The 10,958-nt window shown below is 47.0% G+C and overlaps 1 protein-coding gene across 1 annotated transcript; it reads left to right on the top strand.

The window, feature by feature from the left end:
- The first annotated feature begins 411 nt into the window (after positions 1–411).
- LOC141147596 (zymogen granule membrane protein 16-like) lies at positions 412–7,705 on the top strand. The gene is made up of 3 exons (XM_073634825.1): positions 412–466; positions 5,270–5,402; positions 7,300–7,705. Exons 1-3 carry the CDS (start codon positions 412–414, stop codon positions 7,628–7,630), a joined length of 519 nt encoding a protein of 172 aa, XP_073490926.1. The 3' UTR covers positions 7,631–7,705.
- The last annotated feature ends 3,253 nt before the right edge of the window (positions 7,706–10,958 follow it).

Here is a 10,958-nt window from a genome sequence, read left to right as displayed (position 1 = left end):
TTTATTGGTATAAAGATTACAAAAAATTTTATCCAACAAATGATAAAAACTGGGCAGTAAAAATTAGGCTCAAAATGGGCTGGATAGCGCAGTAGGTAATGGTTAGGGTAAAACAAACAGATCCGACGCGTTTCGTCCTCTAAGACTTCTGCTGGGGTATGAATTATGAAATTTATCATTTGTTGGATAAAATTTTTTGTAATCTTTATACCAATAAACTCCTTCACCATGGACTCAGCCCTGGGGTGAAGGGCTAGCCCGCCCCTGGCTCTGGAGGTGCTATCCTGCCTTTGGGGTGTCAGAGGTGGTAGTCCCAATGAAGGTCTGTATTGTATGAATTATGGTTTTGGTTTACAGTAAATTGTATTACTATAACACATAACTTCTAGGTGATAACTGAAAAAAGACAAGATGCTGACCATCCTGTGTGTGTGCTTCTCGCTGGGCTCCACAGCAGCATCAAAAAGTGAGTATGAGTTATTACAGCACCCTATAAATCTATTGTACTAGTGGATGATGATTGATGTTCATGATTGATTAATGATGATTGACGATGATAATTTATTTCAACTATTTATCTAGTGCTGACATATTATTAGCCATCGCTTCACAAGGTACATAGAACCATTCACCCTGTTTGGAATCAGTGTGGTCAGGTGCCAATTATTCTACTAGGGGGTGTTTGGATTGTGGGAGGAAGCAGAAATATTTGTAAGGAGCTAATTACAAATAAACAATGTACAAACTCCATGCAGATGGTGTACCCAGAAGAACCACATCAAACAAGTTCCCCTTCCACCTCAAACAGAACCCAGGGATAGAGGAATATAATAATAATTCATAAATTATTTAATTTAAATCAATCGAAAATAAATTAAAGGGTCACCCCAAGCAACAAATTAAATCAGAAGACTGGTAATGTTAACCAGGAGATAGAGCCACCATCCACTTTATTTGTTTAAAAATGTAGCTGGACCCTTGGTAAGGTAGCCCTCTCCCCTTCTTAGTCTCATACTCACCTGTCCCTATTTGAATGAAATAGCCGCTCTCCACATTATAGAAATTAACCAAAAATCCAGCAGGGATGGTGAGAATCCCCATAATAAGCACAGCAGGTGTACAGACCCGGGACCTCATCACAGGGATGGTGGAACCCCTCATAATGGGCACAGCAGGTGTACAAAGCCAGGACCTCAACACAGGGATGGTGGGAACCCCTCATAATGGGCACGGCAGGTGTACAGACCTGGGAACTCAGCACAGGGATGGTGGGAACCCCTCATAATGGGCACAGCAGGTGTACAGACCTAGGAACTCAGCACAGGGATGGTGGGAACCCCTTATAATAGGCACAGCAGGTGTACAGACCCAGGGACTCAGCACAGGGATGGTGGGAACCCCTCATAATGGGCACAGCAGGTGTACAGACCCAGGAACTCAGCACAGGGATGGTGGGAACCCCTCATAATGGACACAGCAGGTGTACAGACCCAGGAACTCAGCACAGGGATGGTGGGAACCCCTCATAATGAACACAGCAGGTGTACAGACCCAGGAACTCAGCACAGGGTTGGTGGGAACCCCTCATAATGGACACAGCAGGTGTACAGACCCAGGAACTCAGCACAGGGATGGTGGGAACCCCTCATAATAGGCACAGCAGGTGTGCAGACCCGGGAACTCAGCACAGGGTTGGTGGAAACCCCTCATAATAGGCACAGCAGGTGTGCAGACCCGGGAACTCAGCACAGGGATGGTGGGAACCCCTCATAATGGGCACGGCAGGTGTGCAGACCCAGGGACTCAGCACATGGATGGTGGGAACCCCTCACAATGGGCACAGCAGGTGTACAGACCCAGGGACTCAGCACATGGATGGTAGGAACCCCTTATAATAGGCACAGCAGGTGTGTAAGCATGGGGACTTATTGCAGGGATGGTGGGAACCCCTCATAATGAGCATGGTAAGGGTACAGAGCCAGGAAGTCACCAGCTAAGTCCCCCGAGGAAACTATCAAGTGTTTTACTCTCCAGCAACCACCAAACACTAGAATTGGTGGACCGATTCTAGCAGGTCACCTTTCCTTATGCATCTTTTCATGATGTGCTTAGTTTTAATTGTTTACTAGGGATGAGCTTCGAGTTCGAGTCGAACTCATGTTCGACTCGAACATTGGCTGTTCGCAAGTTCGCCGAACAGCGAACAATTTGGGGTGTTCGCGGCAAATTCGAATGCCACGGAACACCCTTTAAAAGTCTATGGGAGAAATCAAAAGTGCTAATTTTAAAGGCTAATATGCAAGTTATTGTCATAAAAAGTGTTTGGGGACCCAGGTCCTGCCCCAGGGGACATGGATCAATGCAAAAAAAAGTTTTAAAAACGGCCGTTTTTTCAGGAGCAGTGATTTTAATAATGCTTAAAGTCAAACAATAAAAGTGTAACATCCCTTTAAATTTCGTACCTGGGGGGTGTCTATAGTATGCCTGTAAAGGGGCGCATGTTTCCTGTGTTTAGAACAGTCTGACAGCAAAATGACATTTTGAAGGAAAAAACTCATTTAAAACTACCCGCGGCTATTAATGCATTGCCGACAATACACATAGAAGTTCATTGATAAAAACGGCATGGGAATTCCCCAAAGGGGAACCCCGAACCAAAATTTAAAAAAAAAATGACGTGGGAGTCCCCCTAAATTCCATACCAGGCCCTTCAGGTCTGGTATGGATATTAAGGGGAACCCCGGCCAAAATTAAAAAAAAAAAAAGATGTGGGGTTCCCCCTAAATTCCATAGGTCTGGTATGGATTTTAAGGGGAACCCCGCACCAAAAAAACCCAAAAAAAGGCGTGGGGTCCCCCCAAAAATCCATACCAGACCCTTATCCGAGCACGCAACCTGGCAGGCCGCAGGAAAAGAGGGGGGGACGAGAGTGCGGGCCCCCCCCTCCTGAACCGTACCAGGCCACATGCCCTCAACATTGGGAGGGTGCTTTGGGGTAGCCCCCCAAAACACCTTGTCCCCATGTTGATGAGGACAAGGGCCTCATCCCCACAACCCTGGCCGGTGGTTGTGGGGGTCTGCGGGCGGGGGGCTTATCGGAATCTGGAAGCCCCCTTTAACAAGGGGACCCCCAGATCCCGGCCCCCCCCCTGTGTGAAATGGTAAGGGGGTACAAAAGTACCCCTACCATTTCACTAAAAAACTGTCAAAAATGTTAAAAATGACAAGAGACAGTTTTTGACAATTCCTTTATTTAAATACTTCTTCTTTCTTCTATCTTCCTTCATCTTCTGGTTCTTCTGGTTTTTCTGGCTCTTCTGGTTCTTCCTCCGGCGTTCTCGTCCAGCATCTCCTCCACGGCGTCTTCTATCTTCTTCTCCTCGGGCCGCTCCGCACCCATGGCATGGGGGGAGGCTCCCGCTCTTCTCTTCTTCATTTCTTCTCTTCTTCTCTTCTTCATTTTCTTCTCCGGGCCGCTCCGCAATCCATGCTGGCATGGAGGGAGGCTCCCGCTGTGTGACGGCGCTCCTCGTCTGACAGTTCTTAAATAACGGGGGGCGGGGCCACCCGGTGACCCCGCCCCCCTCTGACGCACGGTGACTTGACGGGACTTCCCTGTGACGTCACGGGGAATGCCACAGGGAAGTCCCGTCATGTCCCGTGCGTCAGAGGGGGGCGGGGTCACCGGGTGGCCCCGCCCCCCGTTATTTAAGAACTGTCAGACGAGGAGCGCCGTCACACAGCGGGAGCCTCCCTCCATGCCAGCATGGATTGCGGAGCGGCCCGGAGAAGAAAATGAAGAAGAGAAGAAGAGAAGAAAAGAAGAAGAGAAGAAGATGAAGAAGATGAAGAGAAGAGCGGGAGCCTCCCCCCATGCCATGGGTGCGGAGCGGCCCGAGGAGAAGAAGATAGAAGATGCGGCGGAGGAGATGCTGGACGAGAACGCCGGAGGAAGAACCAGAAGAGCCGGAAGATAGAAGAAAGAAGAAGTATTTAAATAAAGGAATTGTCAAAAACTGTCTCTTGTCATTTTTAACATTTTTGACAGTTTTTTAGTGAAATGGTAGGGGTACAAGTACCCCCTTACCATTTCACACAGGGGGGGGTCGGAATCTGGGGGTCGCCCGCAGACCCCCACAACCACCGGCCAGGGTTGTGGGGATGAGGCCCTTGTCCTCATCAACATGGGGACAAGGTGTTTTGGGGGGCTACCCCAAAGCACCCTCCCAATGTTGAGGGCATGTGGCCTGGTACAGTTCAGGAGGGGGGGGGCCGCACTCTCGTCCCCCCCTCTTTTCCTGCGGCCTGCCAGGTTGCGTGCTCGGATAAGGGTCTGGTATGGATTTTTGGGGGGACCCCACGCCGTTTTTTTTTTTTTTTTTTTGGCGCGGGGTTCCCCTTAAATCCATACCAGACCTGAAGGGTCTGGTATGGAATTTAGGGGGAACCCCACGTCATTTTTTTTTTTTTATTTTGGCCGGGGTTCCCCTTAATATCCATACCAGACCTGAAGGGCCTGGTATGGAATTTAGGGGGACTCCCACGTCATTTTTTTTTTTTTAATTTTGGTTCGGGATTCCCCTTTGGGGAATTCCCATGCCGTTTTTATCAATGAACTTCTATGTGTATTGTCGGCAATGCAATAGCTGCGGGTAGTTTTAAATGAGTTTTTTCCTTCAAAATGTCATTTTGCTGTCAGACTGTTCTAAACACAGGAAACATGCGCCCCTTTACAGGCATACTATAGACACCCCCCAGGTACGAAATTTAAAGGGATATTACACTTTTATTGTTTGACTTTAAGCATTATTAAAATCACTGCTCCTGAAAAAACGGCCGTTTTTAAAACTTTTTTTTGCATTGATTCATGTCCCCTGGGGCAGGACCCGGGTCCCCAAACACTTTTTATGACAATAACTTGCATATTAGCCTTTAAAATTAGCACTTTTGATTATTCATGTTCGTGTCCCATAGACTTTAACGGTGTTCGCGTGTTCGAACAAACTTTTTTCCTGTTCGCATGTTCTGGTGCGAACCGAACAGGGGGGTGTTCGGCTCATCCCTATTGTTTACATATCCCCTAAATCTCCAACCTCAAATATCAACATATTTGATTAAAACCACACTCATTTTGTTAAGACGTGCCTATTTTAAGTTGCTTTCACAGCAATCTCTCTGTACACTATATGTATACTCACATGCAATATACACATTTCCAGTAGGAGACACCTTCCTGTTTGATTGCTCTCCATTTTTTTCACCCTTGTAGTTCAGTCGCGGCTCTCTTCCTACACTGGGGAGTTTGGAGCTGGTGGAGGTACTATCTTCTCCTACTCTTCGGATCAACTGAACGGGCAAATAACAGGCATTCGCGTCAGGGAGAACCCCAGCCATGTACTTGGGTAAGGACTTCACACTATCTCTTTTCTATCACATCAACATCTTCAGCACATTTCATGTACAAATCTGTAACGTAAATTGCCTAGGCTCAGCTGAGGTCATTAGTGTATTGCAGGCAGGAGGTAGCATTTCCTCAGTCTCCTCTCTCCCAGTGATCATACTGCAACATTGTAACTTTGTAGCAAGCGACAAGGTGAGAAATTACAGCAGGGGGTGATGTGTATGAGACATTTGTGAACACAGCCAAGAACTGCACATTCACCAGGATTAACATGATTGTGTCCTCTCTGAGCCAGCATCAGTGGTGGCTGGTGCTCAATATTTTGGGTGGAGGCGGCAAACAAACCTGCCCCCCCCACACGCGGGAGACGGACGTCAGCGATCAGTGGCCTTACCTTAGGAGGCCGATGCTGCTCCGCGCTCCAGCTTACCGAGGGAAGAGCCTGGGCCATTGCAGAGCAGTAAGTGGGTCCTGAGACCCAATTGGCTGGAAGTCCTAAGACTCACGGTCAATCGGGTCTCAGGACCTGCTTCCTGATTTGCCGGGAGGAGAAGCAGTAAAACGTTAGCGAATATTAATTTGCTAATGTCGCACAACTTTTTTGAAGCCAATTAGAGCCTCAAGCTCTAATCATGTGCTTAAAAAAAAACCCTTTGAAATCCATGTATCCAGTGCCCTGCATGTAGATTAGGGGCTGAGCGCATGGATTATGGGGCGGCGCCCCTGCGGCCCTAATGGAGCGGCCATCACTGGCCATCATCTCCAGGAAGTAGATAGTGACCCTGGATAATGCTTGTACAAAAATAGCGCCAACCTCCTGGAGAGAAAAGCAGATGAAGGCATTGTCAGGGGGAGTACTGTGATCTCTGTGAGTGACATACTTGTAAGATACATTACTGAGCATGCATGGACTTAAAGCGGAGGTCCACCCTAGAATAAAAAATTACATTAACATTCTCCAAAAAAATCTATAAAAAAAATTTGAAAAAAAAACAATTTTTTTACTTACCAGAAACGCCTGTTGCTAGGCAGTCTTCCTAATCTGCCTATTCCGCGGAGCTGTTCGGTTACTTCCTCTTCTTCGGCGAGCTGCCCCGTTGTCTTCTTGGACATGTGTGTGTCCCAGAAGACGACAGGGCCATTCACAAAGCGCCCCGCGACTCGCGCATGCGCATTAGGAAACGGGCAGTGAAGCCGCAAGGCTCCACTGCCTGTTTCCCTTATTTTGGATGGCGGCGCCGGCACCCGATCCGATGGACAGATTGGCCTCAGGGGGCTGACATCACGGGCTCGCTTGACAGGTAAGTGCCCTTAAAAGTCAGCAGCTATAATGTTTTTGTAGTTGCTGAAAAAAAAAAAAAAGGCTGGAACACCGCTTTAACACAGAGGGCTCTGATTTCAGCCTTACATCACAACCCTTATGCGGCGTACACACGAGCGGACTTTACGGCAGACTTGATCCGGTGGACCAGACTCCGTTGGATACTTCGATCGTGTGTGGGCTCCAGCGGACTTTTTTTCCCCAAAAGTTCGATGGACCTAGAAATGAAACATGTTTCAAATCTTTCCGACGGACTCGAGTCCTGTCAAAAAGTCCGCTCGTCTGTATGCTAGTCCGACGGACAAAAACCCAACACTAGGGCAGCTATTGGCTACTGGCTGTGAACTTCCTTATTTTAGTCCGGCTGTACATCATCACGTACGAATCCGTCGGACTTTGGTTGATCGTGTGTAGGCAAGTCCGTTCATTCGAACGTCCGTCGTAAAGTCCGTCGTAAAGTCCGTCAAAGTCCACCGGACCTAGTCCATCGAAAAGTCCGCCCGTGTGTACGCGGCATTGGAAAAATTATAATACTGCTTAGTCTTTCTTCTCATCTCTTTATATCGTTTTTCTCCAGGATCCAGCTCCAATATGGTGGCATCTGGGCACCTTATTATGGAAGCTCCTCCGGTACTCTTTTTGAGGTCCTGCTGTACCGTGGTGAAAACATCACTCAGGTATCAGGGAAAGTTGCATCCTATGTAAAAGAGCTGGTCTTCGTGACAAGCCGTGGAAGAATATTTAAATTTGGGCAACCATCAGGCACAAGCTTCAACGATTTTCCACTGTTCGAGGGGACTGTACTACGCTACATTAGCGGGCGATATACCACCTCAGTCCTGACCAGCATCGGCTTCCACTGGGGCAGCCAACCCGGCTGCTACTACTGTAAAGATGGCTCCAAGTGACCTCAAGAACTGAGGAGAGCCAACCAAACCAACCAGCCAGCCAGACTCTTGGCTTTTTTTTTACTTTCTACCTTTCCAGCGTTCCCTTATAATGAAATATTAAAGCTTTTAAATATTCCGCTGTGTCTAAAGAAGCTTGTTAAGTAGCTATTACTAAATGGGAATGTGATGTAATGTTGGTGCTGCGCTGTTATGCCCCGTACACACGGTCGGATTTTCCGATGGACAATGTCCGATCGGAGCGTGTTGTCGGAAATTCGACCGTGTGTGGGCGCCATCAGACATTTTCCATCGGATTTTCCGACACACAAAGTTGGACAGCAGGAGATAAAATTTTCCGACAACAAAATCCGATCGCGTCAATTCCGACCGTGTGTGGCCTGTTCCGACGCACAAAGTGCAACGCATGCTCAGAAGAAATTCCGAGACGGGACAGCTCATTCTGGTAAACTTAGCGTTCGCAATGGATACAGCACTTTCGTCACGCTGCAATGTTCAAAATGGTTTAATACAGCGCACTCTCTTCTTCTTTATAATGTGACAAGAATTAAGTAGTTTTGCTGCTCATATTCACACACACTTCTCACAAACTTTTATTTGTGTTTTTTTAGTGGGATTCCCTGAATATATTGTTATTAGTTGTCACATCTGACATTTTTTTTTTTTTTTTTTGTATTTTCAGCCTTTTTTTTTCTTTAATGTTTGGATTTTTTTCAAGGCTGATCTTTGTTCAATGTTATTTTTATTTTTACTCCAGAATATTTTTGTGTGTGTTTTGTGTGTCAAGTTACCCCAACACCATTGATATCTTTTATTATTTAATCTCCAGGAGATTGTTTGGTGTTGGTGTCCCTTGTTCATTTCACATTGTATATTTGAAATGTACCTGAATCCTCACAAACCAACTGTCTTTTTTGAAGTAAAACACATAGGAGAGTAGAATTCAAAACAAAAATCATTTATTAAGGGCTCAGAACCAAACAAAGAGGAAGGCAACACTGGATCAACAGGAGAAATTAGTGAAGCCTGTGACCCCCACGGCAGACATCAATTCTTCAACATCAAAATTGGTGGCCTGAGGAGTCCATATCTAAGGGAGGGCAGTCTGGTCCGGGATTCGCAGAGATCTGGAAAGCAGCAGATGACATCTATTTTACCAGGCTGTGGTACCACAAGAGGCTGCATTTTTTGGCCGACCAGACTGAACCCAGGGCAATCACTGTCTGGTCTTCCTTCCACGCTTCCTTCCGGGCTGTGGCTGTGCAGTTGGAGATGTGGCAGGAGGAGGAGTAGGACCTGGAGGAGGTGGAGGACTGGGGGGACCTGGAGGAGGACTGGGGGGACCTGGAGGAGAGGGAGGAGGAGGAGGAGGACCTGCAGGAGGAGGAGGAGGACCATCCCAAAGGTGTGTCTGAGGTGTAATTTGGCCCCTCATACCTTTCTCCAGAGCCTCTGATATGAGGGCCTCACACATGGCTTTTTGGCCCTCCTCCATCCTCTGCATTTTATATGCAATGAAGGCAGCAATGTTCTCCTCCATGGTGTGGGGTGCTCCCAGGACCTCTGTAGCCCTCCAAAAGAATCCTATAGCAGCCTCCTCTAGGGCACTCCTCCTACTGCCACTTTCTCTTTTCAGGGGGGGTGGAGGGACCTGCAGATCAGCCAGCCGGCTCGGCCCGGCCACCTCCTGGCTGAGACTTCCCTGTGTATGAAAAAGGGACATGGTTTTAGTTTTTGCTTCATCAATCACAATCATAAATTACTACTCCCAACTAACATCTAGTTAACATCATTGATTGGACAAGCAGAAATATTTAGAGGAATGCTATACCTGGCTCAATCTGGGCTCCTCCACATGTGGCCTGGAGGGCCCAGGTTGGGCGTCAGAAGCCTCAGCCGGGGGGAAGGAAGCGTGGAAGGAAGACTTGAGAGGGATGGCCTGGGTTCAGTCTGGCCTACCAGAAAGTGCAGCCTGTCGTAGTACAACATCCTGGGGACATAGATGTCATCTGCTGCTCCGGATCTCTGTGAATCCTGGACCTTCTTGCGCTCCCTTAGATATGTGCTCCTCAGGCAACCAATTAATATCTTTAAATAGGTGATGTCTGCCGTGGGGATCACCTGCTTCACAATTTCACACAATTGCTCCAGTGCTGCCTTCCTCTTTGCTTGGTTCTTGAAATGGGGGTGTTTAATCTCCCACAGACAGGGCAGCTCCCTTAGCATATCTATGAATACTGACATGAAGTCATTGTCTTTCAGTAAGATATCCATGTTCACTGCAAGACACAACACAAGACAAAGCCTAATGTCAGACAAAACTCTCCTAATCTTGTTACAATATAGGCCTCAATCTAGAAGCAGTATAGGCACAAGTTTGTCTCTTACCTTCGTTCTTATGATCGGCGCGTCCAATGCTCCTTCCTCCGCTCACAGATCGTACGTAATACGCACGCGTGTTACGCTTTATACACACTGGGCATGCATGTAACTCCGCCCGCCCCTGACGTTCTTTCTAGTCTATTCCCCGCCCCTTTTTGTTTGGCGCAGTGGGTGAAGAGCATGATGGCGGATTTAGAGCAGGTGTGTGCTAATTATAGCAATGAGGAGGAGGAGGAGGAAAGCCCGGATCCGGACACGTCCCGATCCAGAAGGAGACGTTTTAAGGCCACAAATATGTCCTTTGGGGAGATGTTGGAGATGGTCGACATCATGAGGAAGTCCGACTATGACGGAAAATATGGGCCTTACCCCAACCCCAACATCCGAAAGGCCAAAATCATTGCTAAAGTGATCAAAAGCCTTCACAGGAATTTGGGGTACGAAGATCTAAAGATCAGCTCAGGAAGCGGTGGTCGGACCTGAAGTTGAGAGAGCCAGAGCAGTACCGAAAGATCTGGAGAGTGCTGCAAAAAAGTAAGTAGTTGTGCTGTGTTCCTATTCTTTCTGTCTTTATTCCGTTCGTTCTGCTCCATATGCTTTTATTAATTGTAACGTTTAAAAGGGCAACTTTAATGTTCATGGGCCCATTATTCGTTCGTATCTGTTATATTCTTAATATCTAAATTTTAATTGGCTTTATTAAAAAGAATATGCATTTTCCATATTTGTGTGAATGATAGGACTTTGAGCTAGTGATATCCAGATGACGACTCATTGACTGAAAATGCAGGTCAAGACCCTGTCAGAATTTGATGGATTTTGTAAATAATATATGTATGGGTTGAAAATCTTCCTATGTAACCAATACTCTGTTTGATTTATGCGTTTATGTTTTAAGTGGTCTTATAGGCTCTCTCACATATATCCTGTTTCATGTTTAGAGGGT

The sequence above is a fragment of the Aquarana catesbeiana genome, linkage group LG06 (genome assembly GCF_042186555.1).
Source record: "Aquarana catesbeiana isolate 2022-GZ linkage group LG06, ASM4218655v1, whole genome shotgun sequence".
NCBI classification, from domain to species: domain Eukaryota; kingdom Metazoa; phylum Chordata; class Amphibia; order Anura; family Ranidae; genus Aquarana; species Aquarana catesbeiana.
Note: the sequence above shows the minus strand (reverse complement) of the source record. Positions and strands in the feature narration are given on the sequence as shown.

Excerpts from the sequence above, each read along its gene's own strand:
- LOC141147596 (XM_073634825.1), top strand. The coding sequence starts at position 412 with ATGCTGACCATCCTGTGTGTGTGCTTCTCGCTGGGCTCCACAGCAGCA. Across the intron at positions 467-5,269 it reads CTCCACAGCAGCATCAAAAA|TTCAGTCGCGGCTCTCTTCC; the intron begins GTGAGTATGAGT and ends TCACCCTTGTAG. Across the intron at positions 5,403-7,299 it reads AACCCCAGCCATGTACTTGG|GATCCAGCTCCAATATGGTG; the intron begins GTAAGGACTTCA and ends GTTTTTCTCCAG.